We start from the raw sequence: 22,455 nt of genomic DNA, 5'->3' as shown, positions 1-22,455 counted from the left end.
CCCCATCTGCTGGTAGGATCCCTCTCGCATCCCTTTCCCTTCCATAGGCTGCAGTGTGGCCATCCTCCTCTCCAGCGCGGCTCAGCGCAGGACGGCACCTCAGCGCACGGTAAAGATCTCCAGCTCTTGCTCTGTTTTAGCTTTTCTCGCCTACAGCTAAATATATATTTATATATTATAGAGATGGTAGTGCCTGACATGCTGGCCATTTCCGAAGAGCCTATAGTATTTATATGAGAGGCTAATAAAAAAAGAGAATTATTATCACTGTAGCCTCGCTGGCATTTTATTTGACATATTTCCATTTATTGTAGACAGGTAATATCAGCGCAGTTCAGATTCAGTTTTAGATTCAGATTCAGGTCAGTTTGTTGGCTGCTGTTGTTGTTGTGTGAGATCGTTGTGAAATTGTCATTAAAACGGTTTTGAAGGAAAAGAGGTTTAAGATTTGATTACAGATTTAGGCCTGATTTGCTGAACGCAGATCTGATAAACAATCAATCAATAATTCGCAATCAATCATTTTAAATAATTGCAATCAGCATTTTTATGCAGCATTATCGTTTTAATTTTTAAACGTCAATTTAATTAAAACATTCTGAAATTCATAATGAAGATAAATTGTATATTTATTATACAGTCACGAAACTGCGTTTTGTGTTTTAATATTTATATTGTGAGAAAAACGGAATTATTCTGTTTCTTTTTCTATTTGTTTTATTTTATTATATGTGATGCAGAAGAAGTAGATACATTTTTATTTTCGTTCTTGTAATTAAATGCAGAAATATAGATCTTAAATATAAAACATACTAAACTAACAAGTAAAGGATTTACTATTTGGAACTATCTGTCGCGTACAAATACCAAAAAAATATAAATTTGCTCTGACAGATGAGAGGATGTTAGTGAGATTATTATCAGATCCATCAGAAAATATATATTTTATAACGGTGCACGTGAGCATTTTTGTTAATCCTCAGGATTTCAGTTAATCTCTCTGATCGAGTTAAATTTGGCGATGGTTGTTTGAATGTGAATCTAATTTTCGGTGTCTTTTTCCGTCACGCCTCACACGATCTGATCAAACTGACAGAGCGAAAAGGGACAAAAGGAGCGGGACATTTACCTCCCATAACACTACTTATGCCTCTAATGGGATATTGTAGTAGTTATTTAATTACAAAATATATATAATAGTAATTTTGTAGTATTGTAAAATAATAACTGCAGGACGGAATGAAAAGACAAGCAGATTTGAATAAATAAGATGAATCATGAATAAGAAGAATACAAATGATTAAAGCTCACTTGCAGGCCAATTACACACACACATTGTATATATTGTACACATGTACACACACACACACATATATATATATATATATATATATATATATATATATATATATATATATATATATATATATATATATATATATATATATATATATGAACAAAACCGCTACTTCCAATTCTAATTTTTTTTAATACAATTTATTACAATTACCTCTCCGAAACAGTGGAATACAAAATAAAAAAATGATCATCTCTGTAATCGACTACTCTACTTCTTTATCATATATTTAAAAAAATAATAATTATAAGATCATCTATAGCTACATCTCTCTCTCTCTCTCTCTCTCTCTCTCTCTCTCTCTCTCTCTCACACACATACCCAAATGATCATATCTAATGAGATCCCACTATACACCAATTGTAAGCGAACCACTTTTACTCCATTATCACCGAAATAAAATCATAAGCTGTTTTTTTATATTATTTCGCACAATTCCTAAACTAAGCCAACACACATCTATCGATCTTCCAGTCCAAGCTATCCCAAAAAGACCAGCAATTGCTTCACAACATCTACCTCAATAATCTTAAATCGTTCACTACCATCACCACCAACACCAAGTTCAAAAAATGTAACAACAATAACCCTAATAATAATAACCCTGTAAAAATGCTGTTCATTCTGAGTGCTTACCACCCCAGTCCACTCACTGACTGAACCCTAAAACCAGAACTTACTGGTGCCTCTCTCTCTACTTCACCAAACGCTCCCTCCCGCCACGAGAAACAAAGCCACAAACCATGAGGACGAAGGAAAGTGCTTAGCTAAAGAGGCTGGAGGTAAGAGTAAACAGCCAGAAACACTGAGATAGCTTTTCCTCAGCGCCCATCAGCAGGGTTTTGAGGAGAGAGTGACAGCTCTTTGTTGGTAAGGAGAAGTCGTTGGAGATAGAGTGAGAGAGAGAGAGATACAGAAAGAGAGAGAGAGAGTGAGGGAGAGGGAGAACTCCTCCTCCCAACTAGCCCAGGCTGGGCAGGCGTGTGCTCTCTCTTCACAAATAGGACACGGGCTCTGCAACTCAGCACAGTCCCAAACTCCACTTTCCAGCACTCGGATCCCTGACAGCAAACCGGGACTATCTCAATCTCACCTTAAAAACACACAACTAGAACTCTTCTATCAGCGCGGCCGAACCACACACACCTTGCCTGCTGTCTGCATTTGCCTTACCACCAGGATTATACTCTGTTTTCTTTCTTTCCTTCTTTTTTCTGTTTTTTAAAGGTCTCAACGGAGTGCAGGGTGCTCCACCGAATGTTCCTGTTTTGCATCGTCTCTTTTGGAGAGGCGGCGCGTTAAAGGTGCCTGCAGTCTTTTTTCCCCCAATTTTTTATACCTTTAGAAATTTTTAGGAGCCTTTTCACGCAATTTTGCATTTTTCGAGCGAGCTGCAGACCCTTTTCGGATGGTCTGAGGCTGCGGAGCGCCGTATGGAAGTGGTGGGGTGCAAGGCAAGAGAAAGCAGTTGCACATTGCGTCCAGCAGCCATGCTTTTCCACGGCATCTCCGGGGAGCACATCCAAGGGATCATGGAGGAGATGGAGAGGAGATCGAAGTCGGAGTCGCGGCTGGCCAAAACGGTCCAGATGAACGGCAGGGAGACGGTGAGATCTTTAACTTCAATATTTGCACAAAAAAAAGGAGTAAAAAAAATGTGGTGTTGAGTCTGAGGCTACTGGTGAGGGAAATCGCTGTTTGCTCTGGTGGGCTAGGCTAGGTCACTGGTTAAAATGAAAAGAATAAAGAATTTGGCCATTTGCAAAAAAACGTAGCTAATAAAATAAAAAAAAAATCAAAGTCCCATCATCAAAAATCGATCGAATGCAGTGAAAAAACAAACAAACTACTAAACAAGCTATTTGTCAAAATATTAGTTGGGCTTTACTGGAGTGTTGGTAATAGTTTAATTACTTGTTTAAATAATTCAGCTACACTTATATAACAACAACAACAACAACAATATTATTATTATTTTTTTAAATGATTATTAATAACAACAACTATTAACGTTAACAATAAAACCAATAATGGGCCTTTTTAAATTGCTACCGGAAATAAGCAAGTGAGGCCTAATCGGACAATCGCTAAAATAACACCCCTAAATCTATTGTTTAACTTTGCCCTTTTCTGGCAAAGTTGTTATTTTGCAAGGTTAGAAAGCTAAACTAATCTGTATTAACAATCACAGCTCATGTGTGTTTTTATTATTATATATTTTTGTGCTTTATTTATTTTACTTCAGGTAAGAGTTGCTTTAAACAGGCTAGCGTGTTTTTCCTTGCGTTAATTTCAATGCTTGACACTCGAGTGAATGTAAGAGGTGTTTGGGTGCTCTCTCCGCAGAGCATGCCCTCCGTGAGCCCGGAGAAACCCGCCCTGTGCGCCGGCTGTGGGTCCAAGATCTCAGACAGGTACTACTTACTTGCGGTGGACAAGCAATGGCACCTCCGCTGCCTCAAGTGCTGTGAATGTAAACTGGCCTTGGAGTCGGAGCTGACCTGCTTCGCCAAGGATGGCAGCATTTACTGCAAAGAGGATTACTACAGGTAAGGAAGCCCGGAAAAAAAGAGGCATTTCTATCTTTCTATCCATCAAAAACACATACAGTACAAAACTTAAAAATTACAGCACTGTCACCAAGAGTGAAACAACTACAAAACTCACTAAGACAACATTTAAAGGGTTTAGCATGACATGCACTGTATACAGGAATATTCCACAAATTAGCGTGGCCACATTTGGACCACCCACATTCATCTAATGAATGAATTTTCATTCCTTGATAACTGCAATTTTGCCTAATTAAAATACCGAACTATGGGCTCACACGGCCTACAGGCCACAGAGCTTCTTGAGAAGATAAATCACTGTCCTTCAAACCTGCAAATGCTTATTAAAACAGATAAACTGGTAAACTGGTGGTAGTGGGGGAAATCGGCCTGTTTGTAAATGGCGTTCTTGACTGTTCCAGAAGGTTCTCCGTGCAGAGGTGTGCCCGCTGCCACCTGGGCATCTCGGCTTCGGAAATGGTGATGCGCGCCCGGGACTCCGTGTACCATCTGAGCTGCTTTACATGCACGTCGTGCAACAAGACGCTGACGACGGGCGACCACTTCGGCATGCGGGAGAACCTGGTTTACTGCCGGGCACACTTCGAGAGCCTGGTGCAGGGGGAGTACCACGCGCCGCTCAACTACGCCGAGCTCGCGGCCAAGGGCGGTGGGCTCGCTCTGCCCTACTTCAACGGCGCGAGCGCAGTGCAGAAGGGCAGGCCACGGAAACGCAAGAGTCCCGCCATGGGCATCGATATCAACACCTACAACTCAGGTAAGGCGCTTTGTTTAGCTACTGCAAGGAGAGGAGGTAAAGGTGGAAAATCGGCAAGCTGAATTTTACTAAACAAGATATACAAAACTAATATTTAACACAAACTGAAGACTTACAATAGTAAAAATGAAGTTAACTCAAAAATTACAATCAACATAATTTAAAACATTATTTTAAAGTTAAATATTCAATGCAGCATTAAATGATATTAGTAAAACAAAAATCAAACATATGGAATATAAATTAAATTAAAAGTGGAAAAAGAATAAATCAATATTAAACATAATATTTAGTTAAAAATGAAAATCCACAAAAGAAGACAATGTCAAATTAAATGTCTCAATCAAAAATAATACTAAATGTATATTATAATGTTTTAAATGAAAACTTACCAAAGTAACTTTTTAAATGCAGTTAAAATTTAACATGCTTTTAAATAAAGAAATAACGATGATAGTTAAAACCACCACCACAATTTAATTTGTAGGACTGAAAAATAATATATATAAAACACACACCGATTTAAAATCAATAAATTAAAAACAAAAGCCTTTCAATCTAATTAAAAATTAAAGGTTACAAAAAGTGACAGTTTCTTTCTCGGGCATTCACATTCCCAGGTCAACGAATCTACATTTGTCCTGAACTGAAATTTTATTTGAGCCATATATTTTTTATTGCTAAAAACAAAATATAACAAAACAAAACAAACGAACTAAAGATATAGATATAGACTTAAATATATTGTGTATATATATATATATATATATATATATATATATATATATATATATATATATATATATATATATATTTTAACTTATATAGACAAGTTTAGCAATGACGGAGAAATTCCTTTGTAAGAAACATCTAAAAATCCTGTTTTTATGTCGTATTGAGGTTGTTCGGAGCTTCGGAGGAGAGGTGCGAATTCTCTTATTATGTTTTAATGATTAATTAACGGTCCTGATTATTAGAGGTTTCGCTCATTAGATAACAATATAATTAGCAAATACCAAAATAATGAAAGCGGCAGGAACGGAGTTATCATTCTGAACGTTTAGATTAAAATACAATAATCTCCTGCATAACGCCGCTTTAATCCGAACTCTCCCTCTGTTCAGCTTCAGTGTGTCACACCGCGACCCCGCTGCGCCTCTTTTGTCATCGCCGTTACAGTGCATCTCTGAGCGGCTAAAAAAAAGTCTGGCTTGGTGTGCCAAGATTCTGCCGTTTCTTCATGAATGGAGAGGAATAAGGGCAATCTGTGCGTTAATTGTTCTGTATTAATTGAAGGCGACGTCGGAATCCGCGTGGATGGAGCTGCAGAGGGGTCACTCTGCTGCTGGGCAGACTAAAGACAAAAAGAGCCTAGAAAAAGAGTCCAGGGTCTCATGGACCCCTCGCTTGTGAAACAATTTATTTTTTTGTGAATTGAACTGCTTTGCGAATTTTATTATCAGTATGAATGACTGGACGTGCTATGTTCCAATGCTAAGACACATTTCAGTTTCTGAAATTCAGCAAACATCTACAAACATTCATTTAATTTAAATTGTTTAATTAAATATTTTCTTTAATTGATTGTCAAGGGTTATATTCATAGTTTTTTTGGGAGGGTATTATGTTGGGGTTAAGGCTGAGATTGAGGTTGGCAGAGAGCTTAAAAACAAAAACAAGGCAGAACAGCTCAGTTAAAAATTGTTTGTTAGTTTGGTGGGCTGTGAAAGTTTATTTCAGCATTTAGGATGCAACATTTAGGTAATCAGCAGCAAAAACTTCAACCCCCCCTCCCCATTTTTAAAGGCCATGTGGCACATTTTAACTGAGCCTCTACATCAGCATCAGTTTATCAGTAGCGCCCCCTGGTGGTGGGATCTGGCGTAGACTGACTTGTTGCGAACGGTGTGGTATATATAACATTTTGTTGACGACACGAAGTGTATGTATGTTGAACTCTTGATTCTGATTCTCGGGAATATTATCCTAATTATGAAAGACAGGCTATTATTATTCAGCTGTCAAACGCGATATAGGGGCTGGAAGAGTTTATTTGAGCTTAAAGCTGTAACTCAAAAGCAACAAGACCGACAAAATAAGAAAGTTGAAGGCAAAATAGTGGGTTTCCTTTTAGAAATCTGTGGTATTTTTTTTTCTATTATTAAAATTATTGTTAAGGCTTGCGAACATTTTCCCGGCAAAAAAAACAAACAAACAAACAAACAAACAAAAGAAAAAATAAAAACGCGCAAAAGGCATGAGCGCTGTGCATGACCCGGGACTGACCCTGACCGCTGATGTGCCCAAATTTGGGAAAAATAACGAGATTTAGTTGATTTCTTTTGTAGAAATATAAGTCAGTCTTAATTAGAGGCGAGTATTTTTATTTAACATTTTTTCACATTTTAACCTGTTTTAAATTAAAAGCTTTGTTTTGAGACTGATTTTTGTTCTAAAAAGGTGTATACGTTTTTCAGTTCAAAATAAAAAAATAATAAAATTGGTTTCAACTGTTTTATTTGCTTTATTAGCCTTAAACTAATGCTTTAAATAAAATAATAATAAGTTAAACCTAGATTTAAGTACCAAAAGCAATATTTTATATAAATACAAAATTTCCAAATACAGCGTAAATCAACATCAATTATGTTCTTTATTTTACAGTGTCTATATTTTGATATTATAATCTGAGGCGTTTTGTAGTCATAACAGATTTCACATCACTCGTTTCATTTTGTGCTGAGTTTTGACAAATTAAATATAACTGAAATCAAACCATTAGCGCATGCCATAACATGCATGCTGATAACCTACTTTCCTTACTTCCCCTTTTAACATACTTAAGAAGATATATTTACTTAAGATAAGTATGTTTTCTTTAAAAAAGAAAAGCTACAGATATTTCAAAATTCAAAGTACAAAAATGCACCCAAAAATGCTGGAGCGAGATTGATACTGAATATAGAGGAGTAAATATAGAGGTGCATGGTTTTAGTGCTGTGTTGCATTGTAGAAACTAGTTTTTTTTAATGATATTTGGTTCTTTATATGCGTACTTTTACATTTCTACTACTGCCAGCTCATTTTCTGTGCCATGTAGTCCACTATAACTCTCAACTAATTTTAATTCCACTCATATCTCCAGTTTTAGACTGTGAACAGATTCCTTTTGGCTTTTACATGGCTCTTTTTCAGTAGGAATGTAGATACCATTGAACAGATCTTCACAGTCTGGCAGTTACCCAGAGGCTCAGTCCAAAAGAACATATACCCTAGTTAAGGTTTTCTCTTCCCTTTACTTGTTTGTGCATTTTTTTGGCTTTTTCCACTGAGCCTTTGCTTTCCTCTGTCTTCTTGGGTCTCAGGTTGTAATGAAAATGACGCAGACCATTTGGATCGAGATCAGCAGCCCTACCCTCCCTCGCAGAAGACCAAACGCATGCGTACGTCCTTCAAGCACCACCAACTCCGAACCATGAAGTCCTACTTTGCCATTAACCACAACCCTGATGCCAAGGACTTAAAGCAGCTTGCTCAGAAAACAGGCCTCACCAAAAGAGTTCTTCAGGTAAGCATTTAATTATTCTGCAAAAGATATATATATATAGATGTCATCTCACATTCCCCTTTATCGGATATTTTCTTTTCACATCAGCCATCAACCCCTTTGTGTTTTGTGTATTCATCCATTACTTGTAGAGCCATTTAAGCTTTAACTTGAGTAGTAATACTATTGGGTAGTAAGTAATACATATTTGTAAGGTAACAGTTTAATAACTAGAGCAATGGATAGCTGTGTTTTATATGAGTGTAAATTCTCTATACTGTAGAGATTTGGTTGGAGATGTCTGAGAGGTGCACTTAAAGTTCAGGGAGAAGGCTCTTAAAGGTTCTTAGAGGAACCCCAAATGACAACAGTAATTCTTTCCATTCAGTTGATTGTTGGATCAAAATCTGAGGCCAGTTTTTCTAGAATATGCGATAACGTAATTTTTTTTTATTTCTGCATTTTGGAATTGTTTAGTAGTGGTAAAAAGCACTGTGATGATAATATTCTAAAGGTAGATTTATGACAATAATAATTCGCAGCAGACATCAGAAAAGTAAAGCCATTGGGATTGGTTTGCAGGTTTGGTTCCAAAACGCACGGGCCAAATTCAGAAGGAACGTTTTGCGGCAGGAGAATGGGGGTGTTGATAAGGCCGACGGCACGTCACTTCCTCCACCCTCCTCCGACAGCGGTGCACTGACCCCGCCCAGCACCGCCACCACACTAACAGACCTGACCAATCCCTCTATCACCGTAGTAACATCAGTGACCTCTAGTTTGGACAGCCACGATTCCGGGAGTCCCCCACAAACTACCTTGACAAATCTTTTCTAACACAAAATTGTTTTTGTCCTTTATTTTTTTTTTTCCTTCAAAAAATTTGATTATTAATTTTTGTTGTTGTTCACAAAACACCCTCAAGCAACCAGAGACAGACCCCTTTGGAGACTCTAAAAATGAAGGAAATGAAGAAATGTAATGTGTAGCATTTGCAACCACTTGGCAGCTGAGTTTTCACGTATGTTTCTTTTTAATGCACTATGTTCTCATAAAGGCCTACTGTTAGCATATTTGAACTATTGAACTATTGATATGTGGAAGCGGACAACATGCCTAAATCATAGTCAGAGAAGCTTTTGTTCAGGTTAACCCTCAAGGTAAACCTTTAAGTCTTTAAGTAACATGAGGTCACAATGCTTTTTGTTATTTTCTGAATGTTCCCAATACAGCTGATAGACATAGACATTAACTTAACAGCTCAAATGCCAGGTGGATGCCTAAACCTCAAAATAGTACAACAATGCAGCTCTAATTAGGACTTAAAGATCATCTGTGCAGTGGTAACTGTTCCAAATGTCATGATCCCTATATTGGCCCGGATAAATGAAAGAAACGTCTAATCAATTATTTCAGTTATTTTAATGGATGGGCTATGTTTTCATTGATTGTACAGAGAAGCACTTTGAACAATTATGACTTGCAGTTTTGTATTTTAACTGCCCATGAACTGTTATCATATACAGTCACTCAGTGACAAGACAATTGCTAGTGAAAAGTGCATTATGATAGTGCTGCTCAGGGTGAGAATTAGAGCTAGGGAGTTTGTTTTTTTTAAGAAAAGGTTGAGTTTCTTGGAACAGATTTTTTACGAAATATATTGTAGGATGTAAAATTGGTCAGAAAGACATAAATCAGTTAATTTTCCTCCTCAAGCATAATCACATATTTTTTAACGAACACTTGCCACTGAACAGACCAGAAAAACAAATTTATTCAACATTTATTCTGACTGGAAGCTTAAGTGAGGGATGGTTAAGGACTGATCCGGCTCCTAGCTCGCTAGGGTGAACTAATTCATTGTGTGATGGTAAATTTGGAAATTTGTTCTGTTGTAGAACAAAGTGGTACTCTAGATCTACTTCATGAAGTAGATGCCTAACTCAGTTCTGCTATGTGCCTTACGCTATAACTTGGAAGAGAGTTTGTGAAAATTCAGGAGATACATGTCTTGTTTGTTTAACTGATTCACATCCTTTGAGACGCCTCACTAGTTTTGTACTGTTTTTGGTTTCTTAATTTTTTTTTTTGTTTATTTGTTTTTGTTTTTTTTTGTTGTTTTCATTTGATATTTCGACGATCTTTTTAATGGTGTGTTCTGTTATGAAGGGGGCAGCGATGTCATAGAAAGCAGTTGTGCACTCTTTCAAATATAGTTGGTAAAAATCCAAGAATCTTATATATTGATCTTCGTGTTAATAGTACAGTACGTGTTCTATCAAGATTGTCCATGTTTCCTTGTTTCTTGAAAAAAAAAGATGGTGTATAGAAACTATTTCCCCTTAAATATTTATGGACCAAACGGTTGTTATATCTTATTAAATTTGTGTGAATAAAAAAACACTTGGTTTTAACAGAGTTTTATTTTTCATTACACGACCATTTCTGTTTATTTTTTTTTGTTGTGTTGTCTCTCAAATTTGCAGTTTTTTGGTCACATCAACTGAAACATGATATTGATGATTGATACCCAGTCAGAACTCCCTCCCGCACATCTCTTACTCTCATTTTTGATATTGATTTCCAATTTCATTCTCTTTATTGTTCCAAAGTAATGCCCCATGGATTTGCACTAAAGCCCTGTGATCGATTCAGAAAAAGGACTGCTTTTTTTTTTAATGCATGATTATGGCTACGTTATAAAGCAACTGATCTCAGACCAATGCTAGAAAGCACACCTTGATTTATATATTTATATACGTATTTTTTTATTATTATAAATTACTAAAACTAAATGCAAACCTCTTAAAGCCAGGTTGCTTTGTAGTTTAATATATTGTTACTTTATGATTTCTTTCAGGGAGAACAAATCTTGGGGCATTACAGCCATACTTCACGGCGTTTGAAAATTCCCTAAAGTATTAAAAGAAGGGGGAAACTTTGATCGGAATTCCTCACCATTGAAGACAAAGACTATATTAGGATAAGATGCTAGTGCTAAAAGCTAAACCAACAACAACAGCAACTACAACAACAAAAAAAATCATGACAAAAAAAAAAAAAACACTTCTTTTAAAAAAAAAAAAATCTATCTTCTGAATGTTTGAGTCGACGCTCGGAGGAGAATCCACTTGATATGTGAGCTTTTTCTTATATCTTATGCTCTTTGTATCAGAATGACAATGACAAAAGTTAAAAAAAAAATCAATTGTATGGATTTCTGGTTGTACATAACAGAATAACGATGATAAGACGAGACAGGACAAAGAAATACACACTAATGCACACTTTACACAAACACAACACACACACACACAAACTCTCATTTTCTCACATATATATATATATACACACACAAACACATACATATACACACACAGACACTATACGAGCCTACACTTAAATCTAATGTAATTCTCTTTGCTATAAAAGTTGATTCCATGAATGTCGCTGTCAAAAACTCACACACTCTCTCTCTCACATACATGGCCTCCTTAAAACTGAAGAGCAGAATGGCAGAATGTTGATCAGACCCAGCGCTGGTATGTTTTTTTTTTTTTGCCAAATCTATCAGAAAAGGAAGAATTAAAAAAAAGCTTCACATGTTGCATGCACCTTATTACCTGTTTCCATTTTTCAGAGATGAGTAGGTCGATTATTTTGTTCTGATGTTCCATTTGTTGCGATCTGTAAAATAAACCACAGAATACATCTCCCTTGTGAATCCAAGATCCTCCCATGGAAAGGGAAACAATAACTCCACAAATGCATGCATTATTTCAATAATAAAATACTTCTCTCAGAAGTATGAATAATTCACTTTGGTTTCGGCTTTAATTTCCACACTATGCATCGGCGCAGTGTTGCGAATGAACGCATGGAGGAATGTTGCACCACACGGAGGGCCACTAAGCAGCTGAGTGTTGAATTCTGATTGTAAACATGCTAACATAGCTCTGTAAGCTCCGCCCACTGACTGGGGCCTTTTTTTTTTTTTTTTGCTGTTTTTAGGTATTGTTGGAAGTCATATATACTGTATATGCAGTATATACACTTTGTCTTGGTAGTTAAATTGCATATCTGTTTCTGTTAATACTGAACTTTAGCCTAAATCAGTAATATATAGTAATATATAACATGATTTCTCCAAAACCTTACACAAGATAAAAACTTATAATTTTTTCAATTAAAGCTAATGTAAAATATTATAATACTGCAATTTTGGAGCATGTCTAAATGTCTATTCATCAAGAAATACTGACACAGTGTAAGAATAACTAGATATACACATTATGTCAAAAAGTGAAAAACTTATTTTTTTTTTTGCATATTTATGACAGTGACTATATATTTCTAAACACATTTGAGAATTTAAAAGCTTTAAAGTATATTGAAATGTTTCACATAAATAGTCAAACATGGTACAACTAGTAGTGAAATGCTTTGCTGATAGCAGAAAAAAAATCTAATAATATAAAAAGGAAAAAGGATATGTAAAACACAGATAAACAACTAATATAAAATATCAAAAAAGATGTCAAATAACAAAACAATTAGATACTGTATATAGACATAGACACAAAAAAAATTAGATATGTACACTAAAATTACACAACTAATACTAAAAAGACTAAATTTATTAATTAAAAGTTTTATTTTTAGTTGTATTAGAATTTTGATTTATTCTTCACTCTCACTTGCATTTATAAATATATACAGTATTTACTCTACACTTTACATCCATAAACTAGGATCACACTGTTACTAATGCCATTCAAAACTCACATTGTCTTAAAAAAATTGTCAAATGGTTCCAATTTAAACAGTTTAGATTGTGGTGAGTCCTTGGAGCAAAGTCATGGCATGCTTCAGAGCCTCTAAAAGCTCGGGACCTGAGGGAATTGGATGGGAGTTTGCTATAAAATCGCAGTCCTTCGGGGAGGCCGGAAAGACACAATGATGAGTCATGCTGAAGAACTTTTACAAAGAGCGCTGAAATGTGGACGGACACCATATCCAGCAGGAAGGAAGACAACGGACCCCCTGACCCTCAACATGCAAGTCCAATTAACATAAACAGACTTTTTTTTTATATCTACATATGTCGTCACTGTTGGAACTAAAGCATTTGTCATTAAAACAGTAACTTTTCAGGAAACAAGGTTTCAGGAGAAGATAAAATATTATTCTTAGCTTTAAATATAATGCTAATTGTGTTTATTCCTCAGAAAATTGTCACACAGAGCAAATGGGAGGTCTTTTTTTTCCCAAATTAGGGAAGTAAAACCCAAGGATTTTATCTGACAGCGACAATCTTCAGCTAATATAGTGTTGATACAGCATTTCAACTTTGCACTTTTATCCTTTCATGCAGCCCTAATACTACTGGATGATACAAGCTTCTTTATAAAATCACACGAGCTCCACTTGCTGAATTGCTGAGTACATCATGCTGACTCGAATTTTAAGTAGTGTAACCAAAATGCTTACACACATAAAGTGAAGCAAACACTGGCATATGCACATAAAATATGCTCATTCAGTGAATTTAAAATGGGCTACTATAAAATGGGTGAAATGGTGATATGCGTACTGGGTAAGAGACAGACATGGGTGCAGTTGTGTGTAATAAATCAGCAAACCTTTGTTAATCCTTTAACAACAAGAAAAAAAAATCAATAGAGTATATATATATATATATATATATATATATATATATATATATATATATATATATATATATATATATATATTGTTCAGGGATTTTTTTTTCCTTTCAAAGACTCAAAATACTCAAATATACACCTGCATAAAAACTGAGACACATTGTCAGAGCACAAACCACAAATGCAAAACATTAACAATAATTATAATAGTGTGCCTCTGAAGTATAATATGCTAAAAATAGTATTGGTTAACCTTTGTAATCTCAAGTAAAAACAATCAACATTGGAAAAGAAGTGAGAGGCATACTACCAAAAGACAGTGAACTACCTACTAGTGCATAAAAAAACAATATAATTGAAAAGTTACTTTATTTCAGTAATTCAGTTCAAAATTTGAAACGTATATATTAAATAAATGAATTACACACAGAGTGATCTATTTTAATAATTTATTTTTGATTTTATTGTTGATGATTATGGCTTACAGCCAATGAAAACCTAAAACTTAGTGTCTCAGAAAATTAGAATATTATATAAGACCAAACAGTATTTTTTTGGCAGTGTGGGCAGTGTGCCAAATCCTGCTGGAAAATGAAATCCACATCTCCATAAAAGTTGTCAGCAGAGGGAAGAATAAGGTGCTGTAAGATTTTCCGGGAAAACACCAGCAGATGGATCAACACCAGCAGATGACATGTTTCTCCAAACCATCACTGATTGGTGGAAACTTCACACTACTGTGACTGTGTGTCTCTCCACTCTTCCTCCAGACTCTGCCCCCTTGATTTCCAAATGAAATGTTAAATTTACTGATGATCAGTGATGGTTTGGAGAGACATGTCATCTGCTGGTGTTGGTCCACTGTGTTATAAAAGAAAAAAAAAGAAGCTTAAAATAGATCACTCTGTGTTTAATACATATATATATATATATATATATATATATATATATATATATATATATATATATATATATATATATATACAGTTGTGGTCAAAAGTTTACATACACTTGTAAAAAAACATAATGTTATGGCTGTCTTGAGTTTTCAATAAGTTCTACAACTCTTATTTTTCTGTGATAGAGTGATCGGAACACATACATGTTTGTCACAAAAAACAGTCATAAAATTTGGTTCTTTCATAAATTTATTATGGGTCTGCTGAAAATGTCACCAAATCTGCTGGGTCAAAAATATACATACAGCAACAAAATTTGTCAATTTTGGTGATGTAGCGAGTTGTGTCAATCAAATTAGCTTCATGTCATGGCCTCTTCACTTCTTGTAAGTGATTCTGATTGACTACAGCTGTTGACTTCTCATGAGCCCATTTAAATAGGGCTCATTTGACCCAGTGATTAGACTCAGCTACAAAAGCTACAATGGGAAAGTCAAAGGAACTCAGTGTGGATCTGAAAAAGCGAATTATTGACTTGAACAAGTCAGGGAAGTCACTTGGAGCCATTTCAAAGCAGCTACAGGTCCCAAGAGCAACTGTGCAGACAATTATACGCAAGTATAAAGTGCATGGAACAGTTGTGTCACTGCCACGATCAGGAAGAAAACGCAAGCTATCACATGCTGCCGAGAGGAGATTGGTCAGGATGGTCAAGAGTCAACCAAGAATCACCTAGAAGCAGGTCTGCAAGGATTTGGAAGCTGATGGAACACAGGTGTCAGTCTCCACAGTCAAGCGTGTTTTACATCGCCATGGACTGAGAGGCTGCCGTGCAAGAAAGAAGCCCTTGCTCCAGAAAAGGCACCTTAAGACTCGGCTGAAGTTTGCTGCTGATCACATGGACAAAGATAAAACCTTCTGGAGGAAAGTTCTCTGGTCAGACGAAACAAAAATTGAGCTGTTTGGCCACAACACCCAACAATATGTTTGGAGGAGAAAAGGTGAGGCCTTTAATCCCAGGAACACCATGCCTACTGTCAAGCATGGTGGTGGTAGTATTATGCTCTGGGGATGTTTTGCTGCCAGTGGAACTGGTTCTTTGCAGAAAGTAAATGGTATAATGAAGAAGGAGGATTACCTCCAAATTCTGCAGGAAAACTTAAAACCATCAGCCCGAAGGTTGGGTCTTGGGCGCAGTTGGGTGTTCCAACAAGACAATGACCCAAAACACACATCAAAAGTGGTAAAGGAATGGCTAAACCAGGCTAGAATTAAGGTTTTAGAATGGCCTTCCCAAAGTCCTGACTTAAACCCCATTGAGAACATGTGGACAGTGCTAAAGAAACGGGTTCATGCAAGAAAACCATCACATTTAGCTGAACTGCACCAATTCTGTCAAGAAGAGTGGTCAAACATTCGACCTGAAGCTTGCCAGGAGCTTGTGGATGGCTACCAAAAGCGCCTAGTTGCCGTGAAAATGGCCAAGGGACATGTAACCAAATACTAATGTTGCTGTATGTATATTTTTGACCCAGCAGATTTGGTGACATTTTCAGCAGACCCATAATAAATTTATGAAAGAACCAAATTTTATGACTGTTTTTTGTGACAAACATGTATGTGTTCCGATCACTCTATCACAGAAAAATAAGAGTTGTAGAACTTATTGAAAACTCAAGACAGCCATAACATTATGTTTTTTTACAAGTGTATGTAAACTTTTGACCACAACTGTATATATATATATATATATATATATATATATATATATATATATATATCATATTATTACTGAAATAAAGTAACTTTTTCAATAATATTCTATTTTTTAAATATCTAGTATATTAGATTTTATTTGCCTAACATACATCTACTAATTGGTAGAGATGGCACAATCAGGTTGAGTTCAGTTTATTAGTGTTTATTATACTGTCTTTAAAAAGATACAGTGACTTAAATGTGCTCTACCAAACTATTGGGCAGCAGCAAAAGGGTTAATTTACTCAAGTCAACTACATTATTTGGCATTTATTTATACTTTTTCTACATTTTGAGCACCACTCTGCTTTTAATGCTATAAACAGCAGAGAAAAAAAAGTCACATTTGTAAGTTTAACTTGCGCCAATGAGTCAGCTGGACGTGTTCACACAGACACACATTTACAGCACCCTCCTCACTCAAATGGGCTCCATGGCTATGACCATCTTAGATTTAGTTCTGAAAAGGACCACATCTCAAGCGACTGAACAACAGGCTTATTTATCTAGCATTTATTTTAAGCATTATTCTTCAGGACACTCTGAATAAGGTAAAAGGGTGCTTTAGGTAATAAATGTAATATTGACTAAAACATGTTTTTACTAGAAAAGCAGTTGTATAATGCAAATACAACGAATTAGACAAATAAATAGAAATACAAAATAATAGCCAGTGTGAACCAACACTGTAAGAATTGTTTTCATTTCATTCAGCATACAAAAATACCTCATGCAGTGAAAAGAAACTGACCTGGGTTTATTTAACTTAATATATTGATGAACTATTACAGTACCAGTCAAAAGTGCAGACACACTGTCTTACTTTTTATGATATTTTACATTGTAAATTTAATATCATAGGAAGGAAAGGAACACAAGCATAAGCATTCCATAAACTTAAAGTGTTAAACAAGCCAGAATATGTTTTATTCTTTAGATTCTTCTAAGTACCACATTTAGCTTTAATGAGAGATTTGCACACTCTTAGTAGAGTGACCTACCCTACCCTCCAGTTTTCCCAGCATCTTTAAGGAGTTCCTGGAGGTGCTGAACAATAGTTACTGCTTTTCTTTCATGCTGTAAAGCTTAGCTCATCCCAAATCACCAAATAAATAAAGCTAAACACTGAATGAGAAGGTGTGTCCAAACATTTGACTAGTACTGTAAACCAGTACACCAAGTGCAAATGCTTGTACTTTTTTTACAGTGAAGGTTCAAGGTTCAAAAACTACTAAAAGTAAAAAAAAAAAAAAAAGTCTTTAGGCATTTTTAAATAAAAGAAATTAACTGATGCCAAGAGTCTTATGTCAGTAGGGAGATTATTTCACTGTTTACTGAAGCAGTAATGTAATTTTTGTTTAGTTTGGAGAGATTTGAGGATCTTAAGGTTCTCTAAGCAATCTGAGTTTAAATTAACCACTTTTTGTCACATTAACAACCATGTTTCTTAGAGAATGTGAGTATGAAGAACCTTTACAAAAAACTTAACATCATCTTAAAGGTTCTTCACACCCATGTTTTTTTTACAAACATGCTTTTCAATGAAACCAAAGTAATAATTCTCTAGTATCATTATTTTTAAGTATTTTTCTGAAAGTAATATAAATTATTTAGTAAGTGCAATGAAATGTATATCACCACTGACCAAACTTTGAGTGGACCATGGAAATAAAATCATTATACAGTGACTTCTGCGAAGTGCTACAAATGTTTATCATTTCTTCTGTAAAATTGCAATTTTGGTGAAAGTATTTTTAAGAATATACCTACTAGGGGTGGGTGATATGGCCCTAAAACAATATCACGATATTTCTCAATATGACACAATACTCTTGGCGATATGACAAAACACTGAATAATTGTTTTTTTTCAAGAATACACTACTGCAACAAAATAAAAATTACATTTTACATACAATACAATATGACATGGCACATCCATAACTGAGATATTAAAAAATGTTTTTTTTTTCTGATTTGTAACAGAAATCAATGATCCAATATGTCATGATACTAATAATGCACTCCAAATATCTCCATATGTCCAGGATTAAAGTAAAATAAATGATACTGGACAGAAATAATCTGTCTCTAGTAGATATATAATGGGAAATGAGTACAGTGTGAATTTTTCTTTTGCTAAAAACAGCAAAAAAGTAGTGCCCTGATGTGATTATTAGGGATGGGTGATATGGCACAATATTCTAGAGTATAATATCGTTCATGATATTCAAAAATGTTGGCGATATTATTGCGTATAATACAATACAGCACACCTCTAGTACCTATTATATAAATGGTACAGTAACTGTTTTTGAAGCTATTAAATATGTATTTTTTCACTTTCACCTTTCACCTTGTATCTCATTTTGCCATATTGTGAATCTTGCAGTTTTCACAAAGAATGAACCAAGAAAAAGCGCCAAAATTCCAACATGACTCAGAATACAATCTTTCAATGACTTCCATTGAAAGTTAAGAAACTTCTTTCTCTCTTTGTAATAAAATTGCCATTTTAAAAACACAATCAACAGAATCGATTTTGTCTGTAAATATTACAGTATTAAAGGGTAAAGAAGACCTGAGGTGATTAGCTTTAAAAAGGGTCTTTAAAGGGTTCAGAGGGTTCATTCTAAGTGAAGTAAGCTGGAAACCTGTCGTGGAAAAAATAATAATGACTGTTTTTATTACAATATCCCAAACAAATATCATATAAGTGCATCCCAAGGAGGAAATAAAACACAGTATATTGTAGGTCATGGGTGCTTTAATAGAAGTAATATCGGCTATTAAATTAAAAAACGGACTATTTTTTGTTCTCATGGGTGAGTTTAACTGATATATGAACCCTTTCTCACAAAGGAATCATTACATTTACAGGAGTGGGATGATTATGCGCTTTATACAATAGGTAAAGTGAGACTGAGCGAGACTACTGGGCAGATCAGAGCCGGTTTAAAATGACTGGTACAACACACACACACACACACACACACACACACACACACACAGCAGAGATGAAAGAGCAGTGTCAGGAGACGTGAACATCTAACTGCACTCATATGACATTGAATAGGGGATATATGTGTGTGTATGTGTGTGTGTGAGTGTGTGCACATTCATGGTGGGTTTCTGCACCAGCACTCCTTCCTCCTTGGAACATACAGTATACATAAATTACTGCATACTGTCTGTCTGTCACACACACATACACACACACACACACACACACACACACACACACACACACACACAGGCATGCATGACAGTCCCCACACAGCACACACTCTCACACTTGACTGAGCCACGTTGTGTGCAGGGACGCGGGCATGTTGCCAGTGAGGAGCAGGAAAGCCAGCACTAATGTAAGTAGTGCATTTGCGTGTGTGTACTTGCCTCATTTACACAATCACAATAGAATGAACACCTCCACTTCCAGCTCAGATTTCACCAGTGTCCTTGGCGTACAGCTCGGCCTGAGTCAGAAGAGAATTAAGAAAAAAAAAACAGTATTTAGTTGCAAATAAAGAGGTATTATTAAAATATACTATTATATTTAATCTGGATTTGAATATGTTTTGAGATAGGACCACTCAGTTAAAAATTGCAGATGAATTCCAAAGTATTTTACATCCAACTGCCAGAGGAACAGTGCAATAATTGGAAAGTCAGGAAAATGAGGAAAGACACTTTCATCACTTTGGTTGGCTTAAAGCCCTGGATGATTTCCCAAAAGCTCAGAATCCTTTTAAAATAACAATCTCTGATTGAACTGGCCCAAAGATTTAAAAAAACTATCGATATCTATTGATCTGTACTGACATGAGAGAGATGTATGGAAGTCCATTTTTGTCACCTAAAATAAAATAAAAAAAATTCAGCTCATATAGTATTTTTCCTCACTATTAAGTAAACTGCTATCTCATATTTTAGTATAGCGATATGATGTGGTTATATTCAGATACTATTTAGAACTTACATCATCCCATAGCGTAGGTAAATCTCTGAGCGCCGTCATATTAAATTTAAGTCACAACAAGTCAACCATCAAGAACAAACAAATACATAGGATAGTTGAGCAGATTGCAAAAATTATCCCTTGGAAATGCACGAATTACAGCTGGTTACTGTTGATATTAGAATGCAAAGAACCAACAACAAATTACATAAACTTTGCTCAAAAAAAATACTGTTAGTGCTCAAAGGTTGACTTATTGTGACTTAAATGTAAATGATGTTAAAGATGGCGGTACCCGGAGATTTACCTATGCTATGGGATATAAACAGTGGCTTTTAATGAATTTCTCCTGCAGTTTTAAGTTGTAAATGCCTCGTTTTAAATGTCAGAGCTCTCTGAAATCTACCAATGAGGTGTGAAGCTACTTTGAGCCTGGATAACGTCGGAAAAAAAAAATAAAAATTTATCTGCAGGTGCAAAATATGCCCCATATCGTCCATTCTAAAGCATGTTCGGACAAACGTAAAGAAATAACTGGCATAACTCGGAAAGCTAGGTAAGTACTCTCTTCAGGTTTTACTACACCAAAAGTCAATTTTACACTGCAGTTCTCCTTTAAGAGCATTAAAAGTATGTTTAAAATTATGTTTAATTTACTTTATGAAAATACATTAAATATACTTATTCTGTCTTTCCATAAAATGGATTGTTCAAGCAACAGCCTTTAAATTAAATGTTGTGTTTATAGAAAAATATATAGTGGCATTTAATACTGCTTAAACTGCACTTTAGTGTATTTTTTTGTTCCAGCAGCATTAAGGTGCACACATCGTGTGCATCAATATGCAAAGTAGTACATTTACAATATGCTTCAAGTGTATTAAAAAAAGGTGTTAAAGAAACATATACTTAAATCTACTTCACAGGCGTTGAATGAAAAAAAGCACTCAAAAGTACAATTTAATCATTTTATGCTGTGTTTAAATAAAGCTAAATTACAATTGAAATATACTTAAGTTGCCATAAATTGTTCCAAAATAGTACATTTAGTATGTATTTAAGTACATATTTCAATTTTAAAAAGTATGTACTTTTCCATGTTAAATATACTTTTAAAAATAAACCTAATACACTTTTCTTTTACAAGGGTTATTTTGAGATACTAAGTCATTATTTTGAGATACTGACAAAAAATGACTTAGTATCTCAAAATAACAACATAGTATCTCAAAATAATGAGAAAGCAACTCTAAATAACAACTTGGTATCTAGTTAATTAGTAAGTTTTAGTTTTTCTCAATAATGTTGTAAGAAATTTTCTAATAATGCTGGGACACAAACCAATTTTCTAAAACATTTAAACAATATTGTCTATATAATAAACCCCTTCACTTACACACTCAGTAATTATATACACTTTAGTTAATAGGATTTCCAGTTATTTAATGTATTAAATCAGTGGAATATCTTAGCCATTAGAAATATCCAATAATAAGTGAGCATCTAATATTAAGTGAGACAATAATATTTACTTCCAGAATAACTGACAAGCATCTTGCAACAGTTTCAGCTACAGAAGATTGAGAATACCTAAAAGACTCAACATTTTAAAACCAGAGATCAGTTCTCAAAAGCAGGTAAGATGATATATATCTAAGATCTAATATTTATCATTGAATAACTTAAAAAATAGCCTGGTACAATGATGAAACATTTTACTATTTTGCCACAGTCGATTGTCTAGGCATGTCCTTGACTGTCCCCTGCTGTTACTCCCTCTGCCTATGCTCACCAACACAGCTCATTAAACAGATATAAAGAATTCATGGAGGGTAAAACAAAGTAAACAAACAAACAAACACATAATTAAAAGTGTTAAATGATAAATTAAATGCTTAATGAAGTTCATGTTAAGGGTCTCATTCACTCAAACCAGGTTTA

At 35.1% G+C, this 22,455-nt stretch overlaps 1 protein-coding gene across 4 annotated transcripts; it reads left to right on the top strand.

Annotated features, from left to right (window-relative positions):
* lhx9 (LIM homeobox 9) lies at positions 1-12,053 on the top strand. 4 transcript variants are annotated; one of them, XM_049465232.1, is made up of 6 exons: positions 1-109; positions 2,585-2,964; positions 3,704-3,906; positions 4,332-4,687; positions 8,053-8,255; positions 8,817-11,009. In XM_049465232.1, exons 2-6 carry the CDS (start codon positions 2,791-2,793, stop codon positions 9,069-9,071), a joined length of 1,191 nt encoding a protein of 396 aa, XP_049321189.1. In that variant the 5' UTR covers positions 1-109; positions 2,585-2,790; the 3' UTR covers positions 9,072-11,009.
* Positions 12,054-22,455: the final 10,402 nt, after the last annotated feature.

This window comes from Astyanax mexicanus, chromosome 16 (assembly GCF_023375975.1).
Source record: "Astyanax mexicanus isolate ESR-SI-001 chromosome 16, AstMex3_surface, whole genome shotgun sequence".
Lineage (NCBI taxonomy): Eukaryota > Metazoa > Chordata > Actinopteri > Characiformes > Acestrorhamphidae > Astyanax > Astyanax mexicanus.
This window is presented reverse-complemented; position numbering and strand designations above follow the sequence as displayed.

Excerpts from the sequence above, each read along its gene's own strand:
- lhx9 (XM_049465232.1), top strand. The coding sequence starts at position 2,791 with ATGGAAGTGGTGGGGTGCAAGGCAAGAGAAAGCAGTTGCACATTGCGT. Across the intron at positions 3,907-4,331 it reads TGCAAAGAGGATTACTACAG|AAGGTTCTCCGTGCAGAGGT; the intron begins GTAAGGAAGCCC and ends TGACTGTTCCAG. Across the intron at positions 4,688-8,052 it reads TATCAACACCTACAACTCAG|GTTGTAATGAAAATGACGCA; the intron begins GTAAGGCGCTTT and ends CTTGGGTCTCAG.